The 26,933-nt window shown below is 41.2% G+C and overlaps 1 protein-coding gene across 2 annotated transcripts in view; it reads right to left on the bottom strand.

The window, feature by feature from the left end:
• Positions 1–384: 384 nt before the first annotated feature.
• Positions 385–26,933, bottom strand: part of NRP1 (neuropilin 1) — a 114,834-nt gene continuing 88,285 nt past the window's right edge. The window contains exons 11-18 of one of the 2 annotated variants that reach the window (XM_063324491.1): positions 25,141–25,285; positions 22,110–22,214; positions 19,061–19,120; positions 11,774–11,911; positions 7,655–7,926; positions 7,060–7,153; positions 5,368–5,427; positions 385–3,880 (exon numbers count right to left, since the gene is read on the bottom strand). In XM_063324491.1, the coding sequence (XP_063180561.1) occupies positions 3,591–3,880; positions 5,368–5,427; positions 7,060–7,153; positions 7,655–7,926; positions 11,774–11,911; positions 19,061–19,120; positions 22,110–22,214; positions 25,141–25,285 (1,164 nt within the window). In that variant the 3' untranslated portion in view covers positions 385–3,590. The remainder of the gene's footprint in view (positions 3,881–5,367; positions 5,428–7,059; positions 7,154–7,654; positions 7,927–11,773; positions 11,912–19,060; positions 19,121–22,109; positions 22,215–25,140; positions 25,286–26,933) is intronic. The other variant, XM_063324492.1, reaches the window with a different exon arrangement.

Here is a 26,933-nt window from a genome sequence, read left to right as displayed (position 1 = left end):
GAGGTGCCTACCAACAAATTTAATGATGATTAAAACATTGTGCTTGTTGCAAGATGCTAAATAAAACCATCCATTTAATAAAACTAATCCATTTTAGTATAATAAAATACATCAGGTATGGGATATTTTATGAAAATGTTTAATTCAACTGTTTCTTTGGAATGTAGTAGTCATAGTTTGGAAATTTAAGTTACAGTTCAGTTCTATGTGATTTTTTTTTATGCTACTCAGTGTCTGAGAATACAAATGTCATTTAAAGTTAAGGCTTCGCTGTTCATTTTGAAACAACAATTTACAAGTGTCATATTGTCATAGAAAATAAAAATTTCTGTAAAAAAAATTTGCACAAAGTTTTATGATGGTACAAAACATGAAGCAATAATATACCAGTAAAATGAAATCATTTTACTACAGAAGAATTTTATAGTTTTTCAATAAAGAAAAAAATATGTTATTTTACACTTTAAAAATTATGAAACAATCTAAAACAATATAAACTGAACATTTTGTAACACTGCCTTTACAAATTAATAACTTTATAAACATATAATTTTTTTAAATATATTTATCAGTGCAAGATACTTTTCAATGTAAAGTTGCAGTATCATTTTTCCTTTATTGAAGGGCAACTTTCATTCTATTACCTTCAGAGAAATCAAATCTTCAGTGATAGATCCTCATTATCATAGTAAGGTCTGAAGACCACAAAGGAGATATATTTCTTTTTACGTTCACTATTCTCAGCATGTTAAAAGAAGAAAAAAAATCACCAGCCACCAGCTTTACTGTTCAAATAGATCAAGACCAAGAGCTGGTCCAGAATCTATTGAAATCCATAGGAATATTTCAAAAGGTTTTGGGCTTGGGCTCCCCAATGGGATTTGCTCTTCAAGGCAATATATGCATGTAACTCGCAGTCAGGTTAGTGGACAAGAAGTTTTTCAGCTAAGGAGAACAGACGCTAACACCGGAATCACATGGTGGTGGTACGCTGAAAATAGTTTTGAAAAATTCATTTTTTCTTTGGGTTAATTAACTAGCTGCTGCGATACCGTTATGGTCAAATTACACTGTTGAATACAAATGAAAATTCTGCCTCTGCCAAAGTGAGTTTGCCACTTGGGACATTTCATGGACTAACTTATAGGCCTAACTTTCAGGCCTTAGGTGCTCTGTCTTACCTTCTGGAGGACCCAGGATCTAGAGCCGGGGGAGGTAACTCTTCCAATTTAAGGCATCTAAATGGGTGTTTGAGTATTCCTTATAATCTCTGCCTTTAGGACTCCTTTGAAGTAACAACTGCCCACTGCATTTTCTATTGGGTCTTCCTTTAAAATATTTTCAGTTTCCAAACTCATATTTTTACCTCTAGTCCCCCTCCCTTTTCTTCCATTTCTAGGTTACTGGCGGATTTTCTATATGTTTTTCTGTCCTATGGCTCGTATTGGTGAAATGATATGCTTCAAAACATGTAATTGATAAATAGGGGTGGATTCTGTTCCTGTAGTAATTCAAGGCTGAATTAGCCCTTCTTTAGTCCTAATCTTGGACAGGATACTTCATTGCTCTACTACAAAAGCAATTTTGGAAAAGAGTAACTCAGAAAGTCACAATCGCTTCCCCGACGCTACTCGGGAAATTCAGTGAGGAAAAGCATGAGTTCAGCACTTTGCAGGATGTTCCTTTCCCGATGTTTGCACTGGTTTTATCTGCTGGTTGGTAGATACCCAGGGGAAGGTTAAAGCCGCCTTATTGCGCTGCCTCCCCAGTTATGGCTGTGCTGCGGCGGGTCACCACAGAAAACACAGGGGGGTCCCCTCGCACCTGCAGGGGGGAGCGACCCCGCCAGCCCCTCGCCTCCTCCTGCGGACCCCTGCCGAAAACAAACTCCTGTTTCTTTTTACCCTGTTGGACCAGGTGCATAGGCTGTTGAATATTATTTGTCCAATAATATTTGTCCTAAAATATTAAAAAATTGCCACGTAATTGTCAAACACATTTTTCTGACAGCTTACACTACTCAGCTCAGTGAATCTGTCACTATCTGCACTTCTGGTATGAAATGCCAATTGGATGTAACAGGATGGTAAGAACATACCCTACATACACTGTGGGATTTTATTCCCCCCTCAGTACCCATGCGTAAGCCCAATTAGCATTGATTAGCATGAAAATACACGTTTACTCAGAGAACAGAACTCTGGGTTCAGGTAGGGGCAGGAGGAGGAAAGTTTCTCATTTTAAAGGCAATCTTTTCAGTAAGGGAATCGTTTTCCCTAGTGTAATTAACAGGCAAGCTGTTCAGGATAAAAGATATGTTTCATGACTTCAGGAAAAAAGATACTGTCACTTTATGCTGTTAAGAAGAAACCCAAAGTTCGACTTTGGAGGGTAAAGTTAAGAATTTTCCCTTATTTTTTAACACAAACTCTAATAAAATCCTTTGCCATTACCAGCAAGTTAAAGCTGCAGTTTTCTTTCCTTGGCAATGGCAAATGCTTATGCAATTCTACTCGGAGAGAGAAAGAGAAATAGAAAGAGAAGAGAAAGGGAGAGAGATTTTACATTTGAAAATACATTCTATATGAAAGAACAATAAAAGGGGATATTGCAGCTTTATACAAAAGGGTCAAGAGACATGAAGTTGAAATACAGAAAGCAGAACAATCGAGCCAGGTTGTCAAATCTGATTAGCCCTTGCCTTGCTGAGGCTACTTACTTACACTAAAATATACTTTTCTTTTAGTCAGTGAGCCATCAGAATATGATTAAAGACTAGGGCATAACTGCTGAGAAGCAGAGCTGTAGTTAATGTTAACACAATGAGAAGCAGTACAAACAAAAAGGCACTTGAGAGGACATACACTAGCCAGTGCCAAGGACTTTTTTGTTTAGTTTTTAGGCAGTACACTCGGTTACCAGTTGTTTCTGATGATGGCACATACTCTTTTATGGAGTTCACAAGCACAAAATTTAGTACAACACTGAAAAACATCAATAAAATTTGACTGTATTGCTTCGTAAACAGAGCTGACACACTATACCGGTACTGATGCAGCAGTACTTTCAAAAACATCCTAACCCTTCTTTTGCCTATGCACAACACGAGCAATTATACACAAATACAGGTGCAGGAGTCCACTAAATTGCTGTTACTCCAATAATTTCTGGGCACTGAGCTACAGACAGCATGTCCATCCAAAGGACCCCACTGAATACATTTTGTGACAGCATCTTGGATTTTGCACAGTAAAACCAAAATTATCCGTTAACGGAAAAAAAAAGAGAGGGAGAGAAAGAAAGACAAAATGAACTATAAGTCAATCATACTTGGTCTCAACACCAGCATTTGATTATTTCAAATAAAACCAACAGAATAAGCAGACTGTACATGATTCAGATTGTTAACACAGATTGTTGTCCATGTTTGTCGGTTACACACTCATTGAAGCTCCTGAGAAAAGCTTGGCTCAGTGTCATCAATGCACTTTTCAGCCTGTACAGTAAAAGAAGATCAACAGTTCCCCAGCACGACCGAGCTATGTCCTTCCATCCCGATTCTCTGAAACTTCTCCAGTCGCTTTACACCTTCATGCTTCCGAGTATGAATTCTGTGTGTTTAGTTTATCTTTTTTCAGTTTTACACCATCGACCAGTTCAAAATTGTAATTCTCCAGTGCAGACAAGTTCCTCTCTGACATCCCATTGTGCCAACAGGCACAGTACAGGACAACTCCACAGATGGCTCCTAAAAGCACTCCGAGTGCACTCATGGCTATGATGGTAATAAGGATTGGATCTAGGGTCTTCAGGACGTTGCCTGGTTTCCTGGAGATGTTATCATCATAGTCCTCGCCTGTATGGTATGGAGGCGTAAACCCTGAAATGGAGTAAAGGATTGCAAAATTTTCAGAACTGATTCTAGTTACAACTTTGTTTGATGAGTTGGAAATTTGGAGAAAGGACATCAAGTTTTTGACATAAGTTGTTACAGGGTAGGTTTAGGCTGGACATTAGGAAAAAATTCTTCACAGAAAGAGTGGTCAGACACTGGAACAGGCTGCCCAGGAAGGTGGTTGAGTCACCATACCTGGATGTGTTTAAGACTCGTTTAGATGTGGTGTTAAGGGATATGGTGTAAGGGAGAACTTTGTAGAGCGGGGTTGATGGTTGGACTCGATGATCCCAAGGGTCATTTCCAACCTGAATGATTCTATGATTCTATGATAATTTAAAAACCTAGCTTCTTGGAGGTAGTCATAAATGACTGAAAACAATAATGCAGCCCAAATAGTTTTTGATTTTTTTCACACTGTTCTCCAATCCTTGAGCCTGCTGCATGTTAGCAGGGGTCTGATTCTGTCTTAGATTACATGGGAGTCTCGGGAATGAATAACCAGACCTTTTGATTATATTTTTCCAGCTTGCAGTATTTAGCTCAAAAATGTTAATTTAATCTTATTCAGCTTAGTGTGAATGTTTATAGCCTTAGACATCGGTTGGGAATCTCCAGCCATTTTGCATCCATCTCCAGTTCACTGACTTCAGGACTGGACCTTGAAATGGCAATAGTGACCGAACTGACACAGAAGAGAGCTCTGCTCCCTTGTGTAAAATATTCACTGGGTATCATAATGCTTTCCTTCAACCCTTTCAGTTTATGAAAGAAATCCAATAAGCTTGCAAACCCTGCTAATCGTTGTAGGAAAAGCCAAAAGTCTTTTTGGACAAACCCTGCTTTCACTGAAATCAATGATAGCAATCCCATTGACTGTAACAGAAAAAAATTAAGCTCATTGTCTGAAAAATGCAAGTATATTTTATTATTGGGACAATATGACAATTATGATCCATTTAATGATCCATTTAGAGCTATCATCATTGAAAATGATAATGCTTTGGTAGACTGGTCATAAAATGACATTTTCAGCCAGGTCTGTGAAACAATTAGCCTGAAGAGTTTTGAGCTTAATTACCTAGACACTGCGCGAGTCATAAATTGTAAGATATAATAATAGCTGTTTCTTCAGCTGTGGATAAGCCTTCTAGAGAACAAAATATTAAGGAGCTATAGTGTGCATGCATATATATGTATACAATGTAACAAATTATGTATACAAAATTTGGAATGTCTGAAATAGGTATAAATAACACAAAGTCCATAAGATTATATGACACTGAAGAATAAAACCATTACATCCTTCAAATAAACGTAAGCCTTCTTAGCATCTGATCTAGATAAATCAAAACACCTTAATACAATATGCAGTTAGAGAACTACTCTATGAATAAATAAATAGAATACACAAATTCACATGAAAATACACTTTAAAATTCATTCATTTTTAACAATAACACAGTTTTTACCTGTTTGATTACTTTCTGGGTCTTCTTCTTCATCTATTTCGTTCTCCACATCAGTTGATTCTAATGAAGCAAAGAGAATTGACATTGATTATTAGGGTTACAAACACTGATTGACTATCATGCTGGCAATAATGGTAGAGCAGATTTTCCTGTGTCAGAGCATCATTATGTCAGCTTGACAGAACTGTTCATTATGATGGGCTCTGAAAATTAATGGAGAAAAAAGAAAGATTTAAAAACTCCTCTCCGCCCAGTCTTGGCACGGTTTTAGTTATCAGCAGGGGTTTTCCATGCCCGGGAAAGAGAAATCAGTGTGATGAATTAGCATCTCATTCATTGTATTTACAATTTTGGAGCCCAATTCCATAACACTTCATCAGCGTAGGCACAGTTAATCACAAGAATAGTTTCACTGACTGCAGTGAGACCACTTCTGTTTGGGCTTCAGGGCTTTTGGCTTTAGCTCCCACAGGCCAAAATCTGTGCTCAGCACTTGGTTTGAACAACCAAAACACGTGGAGGTAGGAAAGGAGTTACTTTCTCATTTTGGAGTCAGGTAAATACCATCACTGTGGTCCCAGAACCCTTCTTGGCACTGAGGACACTGGAGGAGGACCAAGCAGTGCATCCTGCCTCTCTTTCCTGGGAACCGTCACTGGTAGCTGTCTCTGTCCTGGTAACTGTGCCTGGCAACTGGCACACGATGAACCCCAGAAGATAGACTGTGTGATAAAAAGAGATTGTGCAGTTTTCTCATCCTGCAGTGAAATTACTATGTAGCTGAAGTCTGTTATGTTACCCTCAAAAGGATATCAGCTACAAAAGGTGAGGAACACCCTCTGTAATTAGTCTCAGCTGTGTTGCCAACTCGCGTAGCTTAAGTTTATCTTCCTAATGCTAAGGGTTCTCAGTTCTATTCCCTCTCCTACATAAAAGTCATTGCTTCACTTCCATCATGAAGGACAGGGTTCAGTTGCTCGTGTTTATCTGGGGTTGCTGCTGCCAAATTACGTGCAGTAGGCAATGTACATGTGATCGGCAGTGACTGGAATAACACAAGACTGGCCAGAAATAAAAGGACTCAAATAGCATCTCAGGAATAGCTGGGCTTAGATGTGGAAAAGGCCATGTTCTAACATTACTTTGTGTCCCACATGTCTGAGAGCCGATGACTACAGCAAATGAGTCACAGCAAAGTCAGAATTACAGGACAGGAGAGGACAGAGCAGCGGCCATTTCACCCTATCTGTGTATCCTATAAGGGTTTGACATGGTCATTCCAAATAGAATTCAAATAGGCTCAGTAGTAAGTGATCTAAAAAGGGTGAAGAAATAAAATTGGATTTTGAGCGGTGTTAGTTAAAACAGGGAAGAGCATTAGGAAAAGCGGAGAAATTTAAAGAGGGCAGCAATATAAAATACAGGGAGAGATGTGAGAATGTGAACATGCTGTGACCCATTTCAGTAGGATGCCAGTCCTGATCCAAAAGACTGCAGTTTCTGCAGTACTGAGATGACACCAGTGGCACTTACTATGAATAAAGCTATGGGCTAGATCGGGATGTTTTCAGTGCAAAACTTCCTGTATACCAATAATTATCTATCCCTTTCTCACAGATAAAAGCAGATATCAAAACAAAATAAATAATGTTTTAAATGAGATTCCTATATGTTCTTGCTATTCATACTTACTTCGGCAATCCTCTTGTGCTACGTGATTGTCAATTTTAATATCATCCACAGCAATTCCTCCAGTTCCTTTTCCAATTTCTCCCTCAATAACCACCTGGCAAAATAAAATAATGTTCACATTGTTTTCACGTTAACACACAATTGCAGCATTCAGGATATCTTAATTAGTTGTTAACACACATCTTCACCTGTCAGGATGCCACATCTATGTGTAGTTGATTGTGGCCTGCCAATCTGCACTGCGTGCCTTTATGAACTTATATATGCAAATGTGAATGTATATACTGTCATAACTTCATTAAATACTTTTACATCAGCAGCAAAACTGTGGCAAGGATGCAGTTTTGTGACAGATGAAAAATGATTTCTAAAGTATTTATTTGGCCTTCAATAACAAATTACTTGTATCACTGTCATCTGAGATACCATGAAATATGCCTCTATTATTACTGTCACAGCAACAACACCTCATCTGTAGGTATAATACTGTCTACATAAATCCTTCAGTGACGTCTTCTGCTACGGTGTTCAAAACATGACCAGCAAGGTCTTACGGGCCTTGTCTCTTAGTTCGGCGAGGAGCAGCCAAGCTCACCTGATAGTGTTTCACAGACTTGTGAAGAAGAACACGTCCTTCCTTCCAGCAGTCTGCCTGGTGCCCGCTCAGGGTCCACAGCACCTGGTCATATTCATCCGGCTTTTGGTACCTCAGTTTGATCTTCAGGGTGCCGACGTGTGCGCCGGACATGTGGTACCAGAAAGTCATGCAGTGGGCAGAGTTCTGCGAGTAAATCACGGGGCTCAGCAGTCGGGCGACTTTGCCTTTCTGGCTTTCGTCAGCTTGCGAGTAAATGAAATTGCCATCTCCTACTGTGACAGAAGGACTGCGTTAGGAATGGCCACCAGTTCTCATTTTTTTTTGTTTACCTAAGAAGCCCCAACCACCCATGATCATTTTGCTTTCTTTCCATGCCGATGGGTCAGGCCTCACAACCAAGAGAGTCAGAGGGCATTGGTTTGGGAGCTCTGGGAAAGCTGATTTGCTCTAAGGAGAGGGACACAAAAATGATCAGAGGGCTGGAGCACCTCTCCTGTGAGGACAGGGCTGAGAGAGTTGGGGTTGTTCAGTCTGGAGAAGAGGAAGCTCCAGAGAGACCTTATTGTGGCCTTTCAGGAATTAAAGGGGGCCTACAGGAAAGACGGGGAGGGACTCTTTATCAGGGAGTGTAGCGATAGGACAAGGGGTAATGGTTTTAAACTAAAAGAGGGGAGATTCAGACTTAGATATAACAAAGAAATTTTTTACAATGAGGGTAGTAAAACACTGGCACAGGTTGCCCAGAGAGGTGGTAGATGCCCCATCCCTGGAAACATTCAAGGCCAGGTTGGACGGGGCTCTGAGCAATGTCATCTAGTTGGAGATGTCCCCGCTCATGGCAGAGGGGTTGGACTAGATGGCCTTTAAAGGTCCCTTCCAACCTAAACCAGTCTATGATTCTATGATTTCTTCTAGCAGCCTCCTCTGCTGTTCACTGGGATGCTTTTTGCCGAGAGTGAACTGTAACAACATGTTCACTACACGGCACACAAAAGGCATTTGCTTTTGCTCAGGGAAGGAGGCAAAAGCGTGTTTGGTGCAACAGCATATACTCCATCAGTCAGCGTGCACCTCCTGAAGAGAGCCAGCCCTAGTTCAGCAGGCTAGACAGAAATCCCTGGGGCCAACTCTACACTAATTGTGCAAAGAGCTATTTTTAATCTCTATTTCAAGTAATCTGTGCTCAAGAAGGCAAGATTAGAATGGGAAGAACACTGGAGGATAAAATAGCTTTGAACAGGCATGGTCAGAGATCAGGAACTGAGATCTAAACGGTGCTCCTAAACAGAGTCTGAGCATTGTCACAAACAGTGCCAGAGTTATTGCTTTAATTTTTGTAATAATATATTGGGCTCTGTCTATAGCCATTTCCCAAAAGAGTAAGATTACGGCTGAATTATTTTCTGAAAAGCATAATGTATTTATACACTTTGAAATGTGAACACCTAATATCCTTAACTTGGAAAATGACTTGCTTAATCATACTGGGAGAGAGGCACGTGGGAGTGTGATTAGTTTGGTAACAGAAAATTGTCAAGCAAGATACTGACTACAGGGAAGTGCTTCTGATTTACACCAGCCAGGCATCCATTCCAGTCAGCTTCTGCACAGCTTCTTTGCAGAGAATTATGGTGGAAAAATATGAAGTTCATCCTGGTGTGTGTAAGAATAGATTGCATGTGTGACACGCTCACACAAATGGATGGGGACAGCATTTACTGGTATTGGTATAAAGTTATTTTGCAAGTTGGAAGGAGAAAAATAAAAATATGAAATACTATTTCTCAAATGCTGAAATAAGTGTATATATCTCTGTATATACCAATGCTTAAACAAAAGAAAAGTAAAAAGAGGTGAAATAAGATCTTTTGGAAGGGTGATGTTTTATCAGCATTGGTCTTTGCTTATACATGATATTGTTGAATTTCATTTGAACTAATGTATAATTGAGACTTGCTGGATTGTAACAGTACAGTCCTGCATCAATGAAGAATGGAAGAGGAGCATTGCTACTCTGGGAAGTATAAGAAGGGCAGGGTAGTAAAAGGTGAACGAGGAATAAAGAGGAGCGGGTTAAACCCAGTGGTTGGAAGGAGCAGACCTAATAAATGAGAAAGGGGAATATTTCTTCTAACAGGAGACAAGGATGTTCTATTTTATTTGGATTTTTCTGTGGGCAGTCAGAGGTATCCTGGCCAATATGCATATGCAAGTATCTGGTCTTTGAAAGAATTTTGTAAGGGAAGATGATATTGAATTGCCAAAAAAATTTAGCCTTTTTTTTTTCTTTCTTTCTTTTTTTAATCTTACTGCAGTAACATCTTGTCCAACTTCTTCAGCAGCAGTGCCTATACATTCTTTCCAACTTTGCTTCTGTGCTGAGGGCAGCACAACATGTGTAAATCTCATCAAAGAATGGTGATAGGAAAATCCAAAGGGAGGAAAAAAGAAAAATAATCACAGCATTAGGATGACTGTCTCAGTTGGAAGACCTAACTCTGGCCATATTTAATCATAACATGTATAATTTGAAGTGACATACAGCATATCCTACTGTCTTAAAGCAATTGCTGCTGAAGACCACGTCTGTGGAGTTTTTTCAGTTTTATACGAGTGCAGCTGAGAGCAAGATTTGCCTGGGAACTGCCCATTGTGATTCTCCTGTAATATAGGGTGGCCTTGCTGTGTAGTGGTGACACTGAGGGGCTTGTTTGGGATGGCAGTACATTCAGACTGCTTGTGGTCTGGGTTCACCCCCCCCATTCTGTACCTGCTGGCCCGTGAATGGCAGACCTGGCAGGTGAGGGTGCCCTTAGAGTGGAAGGAAAATTTGGGAAAATATTGAAAGTTAGTGCAGTAAGGAGCAAAAGGCGTTGCCTGTAAGACCTAATGAAGCTGCAGCAACTGGAACAAATAAGTCTTCTGCACTAGCAGGGCCCAGCGGAAACAACAGAATCTCATTTGAAGAATATCATTTCTTCATCTCTTGATTGAAGACAGGTTCAGTCTCTCTATAATCCTTGGTGGCAAAGTGCAGATAGCTCTCATTTCCAGAATATTATTGCAGTGCTGGGTCAGGAACTCTGTCTTCATTGTCTTAATTAGAGCTTTACTTATGCATGCCTTTTAGATTTTGTCAGTCTGTGGCTAACATAGCTTTTAACCTCCTTTCAATGTCAGATCCTACTGAGCCATTTCACTCTACTCTACATCAATTTTTCCACCATTACAGCCTTCACTTCAGCTAACTGCATTTAGTTAATTTGATGCCATTTATTTGTACAATGCCATTTATAGTCAAAGTATTATAAGTTTTTTTTTCCCTGAAACTACTGTACTTGTCTTAAGATTCAATTGAAAGTGTCTCAGAATGTAAAAAGTCCAATTTTGTCTAATTTCCTTGTCATTCTCATTAGGCAAAGGGGTTGCAGAAGTGGGAAGGGGGATTCATCTCAACACATTTGATTAATCTGCACGTATGCAAGAGAGAACACTAAAGCGAGAGGCTGTGCAGGTCACGCAGCACCCTCCCTTTGCCACTAGCCAGCAGCATATTTATTGCCTAATTATGCAGAGCCATGAGTTAGATCCTACAAAACCAACCAATCAATTTCCCAGGGTGATATTTCTGGAAAAATTGTGAGTGAGCGAAGGGATGGCTACGATCTCCAACTCCTGCTGGAGAGGAGGAGGGCATGGAAATACATCCATCTGGGAAGTTTCACTTAAAACACCTTTCTGTGGTGGGCAATCCCTGTAACTATGAGCAGGAACAATGTGAGATTTGTTTATAACTGTATCACTTGGCAAGACATTTTTGCAGAATACTTGGTCATTCTGATTTTTTTCTACCCTAGATGGTGGTTATCTAAAGGCGAGTCAGGAGAAGGGGGTATCTTCAGCTCCTGACAACAAATGATCTTTATTCCCCAACAGAAAGGCCAATTATGGGCAGTTGTGACTACATATAATGGGTTAGGTTGCCTAGAAAATCATCTTTGAGACTCTACATATTTTAGGTATAATTCATTCTCCTCTGGTTTTGGAAGGCATGTTGGTATTAAACAGAACAACATTTACCCATGTAAAGCAGCTAAATCATGAACTCATGATTACCTGTGTGGTCTTGAATCGGCCCAGTTTTGCTCGTCAGGATCGCCCACTTTAAATCCACCTGGTTGTCGTGCTCCCAGTGGCACAAAGTCTTTTGGGATCCCCAGCCAAAGGCACAGTTGAAGTTGTACAGTGGCAGCTCTGCAGGGTAAGATGGAAAAGGAGGAAAAAAATGTGATTATGAATTGCATAATTCAGATTTTGTACTTCAAAATCAAATGCATGCATTTGACCATTAACAGAGCCGTTCGTACTTGAAACTCTGAGAAGCTATAGCAAGAGCAGCCCTGCTGGGAAACAGATGAAGAATGACTATTTCTAGTAAATGATGTGGTTGTTTCTTGTCTCTTGATGACCCATATTTTGGGATTTTTTGTGGTTAGATTAATTCTTCTGATTTGCCCACATTGGCTGGTAACTGCACTGTAACATATATGACTCAAAAAGGAAAGCTCTGGCTTACTTATCAGAAATATTTGCTGGTTGATAATATCTATTTGTACCATAACTGTGCAAAGTTTTGCAACAACTCACGATAAGATTTGGACAAAAATAAGAAAGGGCAGAAACACTAATAGAATGTCCTTGGCAGGAAAGGATTTCTGGTGAAATGTATAGTGTGTGGCTTCAGTAAGGAATTTATTTCAGCATCTTCCAGACAGTTAAGTAGGCCCACAAGATGGCAGCATTGAAATGGACAAATTGAGACAGAGAAGGGACAAATGTGGCTGATTGCCAAATGAACTCAAAATAAGCTTCAAAACAGGCTCCACGTAAAACAAGAGAAGTCCGGTATTATGGTCAGGATGAGATCATATCTTGTTTTCAGCTCCTCTTCAATTCTGCCCAAAGGTTTAATACGTGGTAGCTTATTTTCTTCAATACGACTTGGAATTTGAATGGAAAGATTATACAAAGATAGCACATAAATCTCTTGCATTTCTTATTTTCAGAATCAGTTTGAAATCTTTTGGGCTTTTCGTTCCTACCCCATTGGTATGAACCTTTACCTCACCTTGAGCAATGTCAACTCCCAGTAGAGCAATACTCTTCCCACTGCAGTGTGACCAAATCCTGAAGTCTTTTCTCAGGCATGACTCACACCTTATTAAAGGAATAACTTAGGTTTACTTTAATGAGATGCTTTGTGCAAGTATGAACTAAGAACAAAGGACTCTGTGCTCCCATCAGTATCAGCTCTGGGGGAAGAATTGTGTTTCTTGCCCATTATTAAAAAAAAAGGCCAGGAAAGATAATGCAACCCCTAGAATGTGTTTTGCTTACTGTGGGAAAATATGGAGGAATATGGAAGTGTGTTGGGACCTGTGGCTGGCCAGACCTCTGAGGTGGAGCTCTTCCAGTCTGAAGAGGCAAAGAACTCCACGTAGTGAGATGCCCAGGGAACGGCTTTTGAACTCACAACCCAGATTTTAATGGAAAGTAAACTAGAATAATCATTTTATCAACACAGAGAAAACCTCAGGTGAGTAGGTTGAGACAGAAAGGATATAAAAAAGGTTCATCTATCATTCTCTCCTTGTCTGCTGTGTCCTTGTTTGCCAAGTCCTTGCTCCCAGACACAGTTTTAACTCAACTCATTGGATTCCTGCATTGCAGCCACTCTGCCCTTTCCCCTCTGGCCCCTAGAAAATTTCTTTCTGTCAGCAGAGAGGTCTGAGCGTACGGCAGCTCCTGCCCCTCTCCTCTGCCTGTCAGTACCTTGGCCGTGCTGAAGGCATCTCTCCCCACTGAGCCCTCATTCTTCGCTCCTTCCTTTCATCTGCCCCATCCCGCCTGCCTCCCCCCTCCCTCCCGCTGGCCTCCAGAGGGGTCTGCTCCACATTGTCACGAATACGGCATCCTCGCTGGGAACAAATGAATTAAACAGATAATGTCTGGCACAGGAATTCAATGTGGAGAAAACATGTTTCCTGGAGGACCCTAATGCTTTCTAGGAAAGGGCCAGATGATGGTGAATAATCTCTCTTTGGGGCTCAAAATGTTGAAGAAGCAGAACTCAGCCTGCATGCACATGGGTGCAGAAAGGCAATCCATTATGTTTCTTTCTTCCGTATACAGGGTTTTTCTTCTAGACAATGGGGCCATGATCAAAGACATCTTGCCCAAAAGGGGACATCGGAAAATCAAGGGGAGTTTTTAAAGAAATAGAGTGACATTGAAATGAATTAAAGGGTTTTAAGTTAGTGAAAAATAGCCTTCCATTGTCAAGGAGGCCTAGGGAGAGCTATATTGCATGGTTTTGACATCAGAACCATGAAACAGAACTTTAGAAAAGGTCTTAGAAAACGTAAAACAAAATTAATCTTATTAATCCCGAAGGATTATATCATGCAAAGCTTGTGATAGCCTGTGTGGTATTCAAACCACAAGAAAGGAGAACAGTGGTAGATAGATCACATCCATCTGAAGATATCACACAGCATAAATGAGCACATAGCACAAAGAGACTGAAAGGACTGGTATTGTTCAACTCTGAATAAAAATAAATAGCAGAAGACACAGGAGAAGTATGTAAATGGGTGAAGAATCCAGAGAAGGAAGATTACAATGTTCTGTTTTCTCCATTTCATAGCCTGAGAACTATGAGATATCCAGTGAAGTTCAATACAGATCAAAGGAAAAAATTCTCATATGAGATGAGTGATACTTGCTTCCCTCTAATGCTGCTAAGGCTGAACACAATTCAAAGAGAACTGGACACTGAAATGGATAAGGAAAATATCCAGAATTTAATTGTAATTCTGAAGTGCAGGGAGTGACACAATCCTTTTGCTTCATGGTCTGAAGCCAACTCTGAACATTCGGATTAGAAGGAGAGTTTCAAAGCAGAGCTAAATTTCACAGCACCATCTAATAAAGAATTTCTTGCACTTTCGTTTGAAATATATAGCCCAGGAAATTGGCAAAGAGCCTAAGTCTGATATGCTTTGGCCATGCCTGTGTTCCTCGGCTTTGGTCTCACAGACAGCATGGTGTAGCATAAAAATGAACTTCTGTTCCATGCAGAAGTTAATGAGAAACCCCTGAAATTGAGCAGGATTTGACCAGTAACCTGCTCTCAGTTAGCTGTTTCTTGCTAGGTTCATATTGTTTTCTTAAAAGTGTTTGTGTTAATATATTCCTTAGACAATCGCAGCACCAGCATTGAAGGTCAAAGGCAAGGCATTTCAGAGTGCTCTTATTTTATGGGCTCCTTAAACATGCCATCTCTTATCGTCTGTTCTTATGTCTCTTCCAATGCTTCTCCCAGGGACCCATAAAAAGAAAAAATAGACCAGCTAGCCAATTAATATCAGACACTTGTAGCATCAGGATAGGTTCATTAGTCGTATGGACAATGGATCTGCCCCAGTGAAAGACAGAATAGTTCAACATTTCTATTAAAGGCCCCAGGGGGCTGATACAGTAGCTCACAGTAAGCTACAGGCAATCTTTGTCCTTGAACTGTAGCTTGGCAGCTCTGCTGGAAGGAAGGGAAGTAGGGACGAGCAGCATTTGGTGGGCTCCCTCTGCAGGACTGGCCCATTCCCCTGCCAGGATAATTCTCCTGCCAATAGGTGATGGATCTCCGGGTTTGCACGTATTGAGAGGATGAAGAAAGCCAGCTATTATGTAACCAAATAGCAGCAGTTCAGATGAGAATCTGAGAGGGAGGTGTGACGAAATCCCATATGCCTTTTTCAAAACGTAGGGTACGTGATACTGAATTAAAACAGATTTATCCTCTCAAAGAATAACCAACAGCTGTACTTGACCACATCTTGCTCACAGCTGGAACCATTACTGCACATGAACAAGAAAGTCATTTGAAAATCTAGTTGAGTGAGTCTCTTGCAAGTCCATTAATCTTTCGTGGCCCACAGACTTTGACATATTTTTATAACTCCTCCAACAAGAAGCAAGAAGGAGCATGATGGCATTAAAGACGCTATGAAAATTCTCTATAGGAGGCTCTTGCCAAAGGGTAGATCAACATTAAAATGGGAAATTACAAACATGATTTGGACCACTTCAAAGTAGTATCTTGGGTCTGATCCTTATTTGCATTCCACCCTTTTATACCACTTCTGCTGGCAGCACAAAGTTACCTTAAATGATAGTAAATGATAATTTAACTGCTTTAATATTCCTTTATTGATGCAAAGTTGTCCCACTGTAAATGAGAATCGGACCTATTCTACTTTTAAATGATTTCTTAGCATAGATTTTTAACCTCAGGATTTCTTAGTTATATTTTTCTGAAATAGCTATTACATATGTGAAAAACAAGATACTTCGCTTCTTGAACAGTCTGCTTTACAAAGGACTGATCTTACATGCGGAGAGCACATAATGTAAATGAACAGCTTGCTCTGTATGTAAATAGCTAAGAGTCAAGCATCTCAAATAGTCCTTTGGAATTCAAAAAGATATGTTCAAAAAGACTAGATGTTGGTGAGTCTTAGGACTGAGACCTGAAAGGTATTTACCTTGACAGACAGATTTGTTAAAGTCATCTTTTTAAGTTTGAGGAGGAAACTAGATCCTCTCTTAAAAAAAAATCCAAACCTTTAAACATTTTTAGCAGTTTGAAACCACAATTCTTTTTTCTTTTTTTACAATTCAGTCGCCTTGAAATGAACTGTAAAAGTCTTCTTGATGGAAAGCTTGTTTATACATGGAGGCTTTCCAGCTATTTGCTCTTAACTGTTTCCATAGCGTATGAAAGCCGGTTGGAATAGGATAATCTCAGGTTTTGACACACACAAGCATGTTAGTCTGGGATAACAAGATTAGGGGTGTTTGCAGGCTTGAGTGTGGGCAGGAGGACAGCAATACATGGCGTTAGCACCTATTGCAGGAGCACCTGCACCACGGCAGGTGCTGCTACTGAAAGGGCTGGTAAATCTCTGTCCTGAATCACTGTGGCACAAGCTGCTGTGGCCAGCCCTGGCACGGTGTAGCTCGTGCAGGGTTACGCGCTGGACCCTGCATCCTGCCACTGATCTGGAACAGCTTTTTGGCTAGGAGTTCACGAGTTACCTCAAGGTGTATTAACATCTTAAGGTAAAACAGCCCTTAAAGGGAATTAAGTCTGAAGCTGAAGGCTCAGTCCTTGGTGTGTTAAAGTCATACTTTGTTCCGCTTGAGAGTAGCTGAAAGAGCTGGAGTGCACTTATCCTCAGCCGGCTGAGGGCTGGGGGGGCCCCGAGCAGCTCTGTAACAAGGCCAGTTTAAACTACGTTATTCACGGCTGCGGTAGCAGACTCTTGCTCCCTGCTGCGTGGCCTCTTGCTCTGATGTGCTTCATCGTGCCAGCTACGTCCACCCGTGCCCCTTCAGCAGAAGGAAACACTTACACCACCTTCATGCCAGGAGGGGTTTCCTCATGTTGGGGGGAATGTCTGTCTGCCCCTTTTTGGGTGTGTTCTGGCTGGTTTTCAGTGAGGGATTATGAAGCAGCTGGAAACCTTTATGTCTTAAACTGGAGATTCTGGAAAACTTATTATTTATGAGCATCTGACTGATCTCTATCTATGATCTTTGTAATGTGCTGCCATGTGGGAGCCCAGAGTTTGGGATGTGAACTTGTCCCTTATTCCCCGGAAGGAAACAGTTCCTACCAGCACAATGCAGGGAAGTAACATTGGCATGCTCTGAAGGGAACCTCAGAAACTCCTTTATTAGAGAAAAAACTTGGCTCATCACGGAGTAAGCGAAGGTGGTGCAGGAGGGAAATAAGGAGAGAAAATGAGGATATCTTAATCTCTGGCAGAAACAATCTATTACTGGAAAGTCACACCCAAGCCAAAGGGATTAAACACAACCTGCAAATGCAACTGGCACTGGGGAGGAGGGAAGGAAATTGCACTGTGCAGAGGCACTTCATGAATTTGCAATTTGTTTAAACACAAGAAAATAGTTAAAAAACTGTAAAAAAGCCTTCATTTCACCAAAATAGAAAGCTAAAAGATCATTCCAGACTTAAAGATTAAAATATTTTACTCCAAAGCCACTGCACAGCATCCTTTCTTCCTTTGCATCCCCTACCCCTTCCCGAACTGTGGGATCCCCAGCAGCCCTCCAGCCCTTCGGCAGCGCTGCCTGTGGAAGAGCAGTGTGGAAGGATGTCCCGCGAGGGTGGGCCAGCCTGCCGCCGTGTTTCTCATGGCACTGGTACTCCACAATCTCCCTCTGCCCCAAGCAAGGCAGAGCTAGAAACAGCGTATGCTGACTAAGCCAACTGAATTACCCTGGAGACGAATTTTGAGGGGAGTAAAAGCATTCACCTCTGCAATATCAGAATGCAGAGGCTGAGAGTGGGAACAACGTCCGAGAGAAGTCAGCTTTATCACTTAATCAGGTTGACACCGACAGTGCCCTTTAGGAAACTTTGGCATTATTAGTCCCTTTCTTTTACTTGAAGCAGAAGGGGATTGTGTCACATGGTTGAGGAAACAATGATAAACACTTACCCACCCCGCTAATAAATCACTTGCAAGACTGTGCCTGACTGTACTTTAATGGAGGAAATGGGAGTAGCTGAAAACTGACCTCTTTACTGCTCCACAATTATTAATGCAAAGGATTTTAAACTGGTGCTCATAGCTTTTGGAGTTTGGGTTTTCTGCCCAAATCTATCATCTCCCCCTCTCCCAGTAAATTCTACAGGATATTAAAAAAATGGTATGAAAGCTGTGGAAGCAGCAAGCTAAGGATTTTTAAAGCTGCCAGTTATTGTATTGATTAAGTAAAAAGGACCTGCTGCCAGTGACAACTTGTTTTTCCCTCTTCAAGTTCACGGTAGCCGTTTATGTAACCCCATTTTGAGAAAACTTGCTAGAAAACAATATTGTAAAACTGCCAGCTCTCTGGTGGAGAAAACTGGCAAACTTTACTTGTATTAGCTTTGTAAAACCATGGATATAAATAGTGAGTGGGCCTGTGTGGCTCTGTTTTTGTTTTCCCGGAGTTTGCAAACACACTTTATGTCACTGACATGCCACATTTAACAGAGTGCAGTGTGTGATTAAGTTAGTTTAATTTTGTCAGCATTTGGCATTTGCTGATGCAGAAGGAAATCTTGTTCTCTGCTGTGTCTACATGTGGATGAAAGGAATAAAATATTTACTGTACAGAGCTGAGAGACCAGATGCTTCTTTACTTCAGAGACTTTTAGGGAATGGGAAGTCAGGAAGTGCTGCAATTCATTATTTCATCTCTGGCATGAAATTTGTTTATGGCATTTATTATGTTTTTAATAAGAAAAAAAAATATTTTTTTTTTTACCTGGTTGTAATGTATTGTCTATTACCGTTGGCTTTTCTGTATTCAGCACTGTGGTGCCACCTGGAAAAGAAATTATGCATATCATGATACATGGGACACCACAAAGGACACAGCAGTCATTAGGAATATCCTATATATAAATCTGAAATATTACCGTCTTTATTAGTCATGTAGGTAACTGAGTATGTGAGCTTAAGCATGAAAATATGACATTAAAGATCTGGTTTCCTTTATCACAAAAGAAAACAAGAACTCATCATTAAATGAAGTCGTGTATTTTGGAGCCCTTGCAAGCACCAACTAATCAATCCTCACCACGCCCTTGTGGCCATCCTAGTTGTATAGACACTCATTTGCTCTGAATCTCGTGGGAAGTGAGTAACTGAACTCTGTAGCATTTCCTAACAGTCCCCAGTTTGTGCATTCACCCATGACGTGTCGTTTCTCATAGCAGGGACGTGAGGTCCTCCAGCCCCTGCCACGCTGGGGCCTCCTTGTGCATTGTTTCATAGCTGCCTTGTGAGGTGCATGGGAATCGCCTGACTTTAGGCTATAGTCTAAGGCAGGTTTAACTTCTGTCTCAAAGAACAAGAGGAATTAAGGACTTCCTCTTTGTCGACTCCTTCAAGCAGATGAACAAGAGGTGAGTGGGGTCATGGCCCTCTCCTAAGCTCACTAATTGATATTTTTAAAATACTTGACTTTTTAAAGCAAGCCTCAGCCTCATATTGATAAAGGAAACAAAAAGTAAATTAGCACAATTATAAATGCGCAGTGGGGTGCTGATTACCAGTCAATGGCTTTTCTTTTCTCCAGCAAGCAAGTGCTTAAAGCATTATAGAAAGGATGACTATGATGACTTCCAATGAGAATGAATGCCCACGCTATATCAGCTTTATGTTTGTGAGAATGATCTGATGGGAAATGCTATAAGCCACGCAAATAGAGTAGCTCTGTATGGGGTCCAAATAGAGCAGGAAGGAATCTGGCCTACAGCACAATTACAGTTAATTGCAAGGGAGGCTTTGTTGTGATACATATGTTCAGAGAAGTGACTCTAACAGTCATACCCATGAGAATGCGGGCGCCACACTGGAGCTGGGAGTGGATACAAGAGGGTAAAGCACTGATGACACCCCCCCTGCACTCTCCTGCTATTCTTAATGGGCCGCGAGATTTACATACTTTCCTTCTATGGATTTTGGAGGAAGGAAAGAATGTTTATGATGAAATTATTGGTAAAATCGCTTCTGTGGATTTTAGTATTATAAGTAACGTCGTAGGTACCGTGCAATGTTTCTACAGTGTCCAGAACAACTGGGCATGCACTGCTCAGGGTTCCTAGGTGGTATAGTGATAAATTATACTCAAGTGTCTGCACTTTTGTTGAAGGGCAGCATAGTAATTTTCAATTTTAGTACTGAAATAGGTTCAGTTTCCCAAAAGTGCTGGTGCTCAGGAAGGCTGGTGGCTGCTCCCTTGTCTTAGAGATTATAAACTGCTCCCTAAGCACAACCTGCAAAAATTGCCAGAGGGAGTTTTCTCTGCTCAATAAGCTTTCCCTCAGGGACATGTGGGCTGCAGTCCTGAGCTCCCTGAAGTGCAGGGAGCATGAGTGAGTGAACAGGGAAGGTGCGTGCACAGATCTGCCTCCTGCCCCTCACACAGCCTCCATCTACATGAAGTATGTCTCTATCTGTTGGGCTTTGCAAGCCAGCCCGCAGTTTAGGGCTTTCCAGGAAGCCCCAGGGTTTCCTGACGTTGCTTTTTCCTTTCAGAAAAAAAATAAATTACAATGTTTAGTAACATTGGAAGCTTTCTGAGCTACCTTAGCACAATACAGACTATTTTATCAGACTCCTTGCATGGCTGTTTTCAAAAAGAATAAGCTGCGACTGGGGCACTGATTGGAAAAGCAGTGACAGTGACGGTGCAGTGCCTTTTCCATTCAAGAATTGTTTTTCAATTTATGATTTTCAACATGCATTTACAGGAGACATTGGCAAAGCTCAGAAGTTTGACTCTGAAACTGCACTTTCATGTGTATTTGCTGTTGGATGTTCTACTTGGCTGCTTCCAAAAAGCCAATCTCTTGCCTAAGGTTTCCCAATGTCCTCTTGGACAGCTATTGCCAGATTTTAATGCTATTTTATATCATGGATATAAGAAGCGATAAACATTTATTAGATAAGCAAACCAGGGAGCAGTGATGAAATAACTTGTGTCACTGTGTCCAAAAATAAGCTCAGTTACTGTAGATGTATAGATCTGCTACAGGAAGATCTCATCAAACAGGCCCAGAGCCTAGCGGAGCAAGTGACCTCCAAGAAGGGATCAAAAACATAGTGGTGCAGTGTCAGCTCTCTCAGAAGGACAGTGGTTCTGTGCAAAAGTGGGAGACTAAGAAAATTAGCAAGCTTCCGCCCTTCCAGATCCAGACTATGTTATGTCTCTCCCTCCTATTTTTCTGCTTGTGATGGAAGCTTGGAGAACTTCAGCCCCTCTGTGGCTCTAATGAAGTGTTGGTGGGGAAGCTCATGGAAGTCTTTCTGGTGGTGTATGTGTGAGTATGTTTTAGTGAAACAAATCTGTTCTGTTTCTGTTTGGGAAAGGTTTGGGGTTGAGATTTGAGTCCTATGCTAAATTTTAGGTATGGAAGCGTATATGCATCTTGAACCTAAACAATATTTCATTTTGAGTTCTTCAATCTCAGACAATAAACCTCAAAAGGTTTGTCCAGATTTTTTTCTTAATAAGAGAAAGTTTGATTAGGACATTGGATTAGACACAATTCCTGCTCAACAAAAAATGCCCTCTCTTCCAGCTAGTCACTATTATTTGCTTCAAAAATTACATATCTGAGAAAACAATCAAAAGTATTGTCATATGTAAAAGGCAGATGCCTGTGTTTTGACAGCACTGACAATACGAACTGCATACCAATGTCCATTTATGCTGAGTGATTAAATCAGTTCAAACATTTAGCTGGTAACTGATGATGGATATGAGCTAAAATGAAGCTGCAATGGAATGAAGATGGTTTCTGCACCTGTCAGTTGGTAGTCATCACCTGTGCCACTGTGACAGTTTGCCTGGTCGTCATCACACTCATCCACAGGTTTGCCTTCGGAAACGGTAGGGACAGCGGTAGGAGCTGAAACAAACCCAGTCATTCGGTTAAAACACATGCTGGAGAATCAGCATGCAACAATTGGCAGTAACATTTTGATGAGCACCATATACTGTCTTCATGTGTTGTATCTGAGGAACGAAGCAACTCTACTTTGGAGGTTAGTATTTCTTTGCAACGGGACGTATCTGCTCTGCCTCCTTGCAATAAGGCACTCTGCTGTATCTGAGCTCAAGGGCTGAGCGGAGCTGGGCAGCAAAGCCCCAGACTCTCTGTTCACTGGCTGATGAGTGTTTGTTGTTCCTACCAACAGAGTGAAAGCCTGGCAAGGCAGAATGGGAGTCTTGGGGCAGGATGTGGGGTAGAAACCCCATCATTTTATTGCAGGCAAAAGTGCCTGTGAGTGGGCCTGTACAGGGGAGCAGGAGGGGTGATGCTCAAGGTGGTAATTCTGAAGAAACCTCTCTGCAGAGCACATGCGAGAGAGGAAATGTCTGAGCAGAGTCCTGGTAACAGTGGCAGGAAGGCAGCGTGATGTAGAATCACTCTGTGCTCAATGAGGAGATCTGGAAGGGGTTTCTTTTGTTTTTCTTGAAGTTATAAATAAATAAGACATCAGTGATGTCAGTCATTCCTCCCGGCCACCTGCCTGCTTCTCACTGGGGATGACTTTCCGGTAGCTGCTGCATAACCACTAAAAATCTGACCTTTGTTATTACAGTTAAAAGCTTGAGATTTGTGCAAGGTGACAGAAAATGCATCTATACCGCAGTATCTGCAAAACATACCACACCTGGAAAATCAGGATACTTGGTGTTATGTTTAGGTTTATGTTTTATGCTGCGTGTATAGTTCCCTGGCTTAAGATAACCACTCTGGGAATGTGATCCAGGCTTTTGTCTATTCTCACCTACTGTTATTTCCATTAACAATCTTTTACTCTCATTATAAGCTATGCAATAATGGATCCCTTTCTCAGATTCTTCTTTGCCCTTCTAATGCCCCCAGAGCCTGCTGGCCGCATAAGATCCTATGCACTGACTTCTTGGCCTGAAGATGTCAGGAGGGGTGGTGGTTTCTGAAGTAGCTATATTCTAGGATAAAATGTGGCTCTTTAGGACCCTGACCTATGCTTTATGGGTACAATCTATCCCTAGTTAAAGAAACAGTTCTGTACCTATTATGAATTATGCAGAGCGTCTGTTCCCCACATCGCTTAAAAAACCCCTCTGGGAGCTCCATCTAGCTTTCTACATCCAGTTAAGTTTCTTACCTTGATCTTCATGCCCCTGTATAGCCTCAAGCTTGCCTACATCTCTGCCATCATTTCATATAAAGCCCCCTGGGATGCTTCGAGCACACAAAACTTCCCCTTGCTCATTACTGCTGGAGAGCTGAATTTCCACTACTGTCTGTGCCTACCTCCATGCTTCTTTTTTCATCGCAACTCCTTTCTTGCTCAGTAAATCTCAAGTGACTTCTCTTCATTCAACTCCCTCCTTAAGATACAATTATACAACAAAAGTTTTCTTATTATGCTTCTCCCACGGGTAAATGGGAATTGACCTCACCTGTCCATGGGTGACCTACAGGTGAGCACCCTTCAAAAGTACACCATATCAGAGAGACAAATGCAAGAAGATGTGTCCCAGGGAAAAACCGCTGTTGCGGTTTGCCTAAAAGCAAAGACGTTTAGCCTGATCAGTCTCCTCTTTGGCTCCTCCATCCCACTGAGCAATGTGTTCTTCTAAGGTGGTCCATGGACTCACTTCTTGATGTCTAGGTGTCTACAGGAGCCCTGTGGCCGAAGGACTTTGCCCACAGGTTGTGAGTTTACATAAGGCAGGTGCTGTGTTTTCTTTTTTCTGACCAAGTAGCACAATAGTCTGCAGGAACTAAATATTCCCACAGGAAATGAGGACTTCCTGCAGGAACTAAGGAGTATTTCCAACCTCCCCACTTTCCGGGCTAAGTAAAAAGCATACTTATTCAATCTGGCCTTCACTAAAAAAACAACACAGAACTCATCAGTTCTCACAGCAAATGCCTCCCACTCTTCCACCTTGGGGGAGAAATCGTGAGAAAGAAATGAAGGCAGAGCAGTCGGTTCCATTCATCTTGGGAGCCTGTTCAGCTACTTCTATACAAGGTATCATATGAAACCCTGAATAACATGGTTTGTTATTCTGTGTATTGTTAAGCTGTGTGGTTTATGAGCCACGCCACTACACCATCATCCACCAGATAAAGCTGTGAAATTCCCGTAGTGTTATCTGTAGTTATCTATGAAGTTAAATAATTATTGTTTATGTAACAAGAATCAAAGCTTGACTTCATGTCACAGTCCAAGGATAAATGTCTAAACTTTGCTTTTCCTGGTCTTTCATCTCCTACATACTCTTGCAAAATTTAAGCTTGGTAAGGAACAAAGAGGCCCTCTTTACCCCCAAAAAGGAACAGCACAGACACTGTCCAGCCAAGTAATCATTGCCCGCCATAGCGTCTGGTGTGACTTTCACGTACTTTGATGGAGCAAGGGACATAATTGCTATATTTAGTGTAAAACTCCCTCTGCATTCTCAGAAAACATCTCTTCCAGGGTTGTATCATGGTAGCATAAAATTTAAGTTCCTGTCTTTATTGTCTCCTAATAGCTCTATGCTTCTCGAAAGTATAATCATAAGGCTGCTTAAGGGAACAGAAAACCATGTGGAGAATATCACTGTGATTCAACAAAGGAATGGGAGAAAGAATAATATTTGTGCCTTGGGCATATTCAAATGTCTGCAGAGAAGGAACTGATTAGGCCAAGAAACAGCACTAATGGCAGTCACGGAAGCGAGAGTCTGACGTGCTGCCTGTACAGACACAGCAGTGTTCAGCAGCAGTCCAAGTGGAGAATGTATTTATGAAAATAATAAAGTGCATTCGTCTCTAGCAGAGCAATTACCTTCGAGTTCACAGCCCAGCAGCTCCATTCTCAGCCCCAGTCCTCCGTGTGTGGCTCTCTCTGGGTAGACGCGGATGAATCTTGTCGATAAAGGTTCAAAAGTCCGCAGTTCAGGCGTGTCGTAGTTGGTGTTGCCTTCAAAAGTCTGCAAAGCATGGCAAATGCTACTTGTTAAAAAAAGAAAAAAAAAAGCTATTTCAACAATCATCTTTTTTCCTTCATTCTCTAGTCTTTGAATTAGATGAGCAGCAGGCCAGATTCTAACTGCTTAATAAGTGTCAGGCATTCCTGTCCTAAATGAGAATGGAAAATACATAGTTAAAGGTTCTCGGAAAAGTAATGCATTTCATTTTTCATAAACTCAGTAGCAACCAATCCGTCAGGGTCATAACAAGAGCTGAGTGTTTAATGAGACATGTTTTTAAATGACACTCTGATCTGGGGTTTAACTGGGTGACATTTTCAACACTTCTCAGGGAAAAAAAATGGCTGAGGTGAAGATCCTGTCACCTTTTAAGTGGTTACAATAATAATCCGACTATTCAAGAGAAAATTTCAATCTGATTTCCCCCAGTGACAGAGTTTCACAAGTTGTAGTTATTTCAAAAGGCATAAATTAAACTCCAGGAACAGTAGCTGCAAGAGTTCTTCCAGTGAGCCTGCTATTGAATAAGAATAAAAAGAAAGAAAGAAAGAAGAAAGCTGCTTCCCGACAAAACCGCAATATAATCCAACGGGCAAGGCAGGTCAGCAAATGTACATTTCAGACAAAAATCTCTTCTCTGAGTTGCACTCAGAGTTCTTCAGCCATAAAGCAGCTCTCAATGCTATTTGTTTGATACCTTCGGCTTCTCTTGTCAGTGATCTTTTGCATATAGAACAAGTTACAATTTGTACTTATAGCAACACCTCAGGTGCCTCCACGGAGATGATCGGACCTTGGAATGAATTAACTGCAGAAAGGAACAGTCCTTGCCATGAAGACTTTACAACCCAAGACAGGCAAAAGGAGTTATTTTTACCCTATTTCACGGTAACAAATTACTTCGGAATATCATGTACAGAACACTGTAAAGTACAAAATATGAAAATTTATATAACAAGAAGTAGGAATAAAGCATTTCAATCTCTTCTTTTCTATGAACTAGTTAAAGGGTAAAACATTAAAAAACATCTTCTTTGAACTAGTGTTCAAATTTGGGATTAGAAGTGCTATTATAAAGATACTTCCAACTCATAGCTGCAAAGCCTGCAGCCTTCTTCAGGAAGAAGACACCAGATGCCCTTCATTTTGGATGAGAACAAAACCCAGCCCACAATGAACTCCTCCTATTGATCTGGGGCAGAGAAAAAAGAGGCCATGGGAAAAGCAGGCTGCATTTCCCAAGGCACAAAACCAGTATAGGTAAACCTGATTGCTACTTGTATTTTCAGTGCAGTCCTAAAAGCCTTGGTTTTTTTTACTGTATACCTCATGTTGTGCACCCCAGGTTTCCCCACAGGGCAGGGGGAACCTTAAGGGGAGACCTTATCGCTCTCTACAACTCCCTGAGAGGAGGTTGTAGAGAGGAGAGGGTTGCTAACAGGCGACAGGACAAGAGGAAACAGCCTTAAGTTGTGCCAGGGAAGGTTTAGGATGGATATTAGGAAAAATTTTTACACTGAAAGGGTTATCAAGCATTGGAACAGGCTGCCCAGGGAAGTGGTAGAGGCACCATCCCTGGAGGTATTTAAAAGACAGGTAGACATAGTGCTTAGAGATATGGTTTAGTAATGGTTTTTGTCAGTGTTTG

This window comes from Chroicocephalus ridibundus, chromosome 2 (assembly GCF_963924245.1).
Source record: "Chroicocephalus ridibundus chromosome 2, bChrRid1.1, whole genome shotgun sequence".
Lineage (NCBI taxonomy): Eukaryota > Metazoa > Chordata > Aves > Charadriiformes > Laridae > Chroicocephalus > Chroicocephalus ridibundus.
This window is presented reverse-complemented; position numbering and strand designations above follow the sequence as displayed.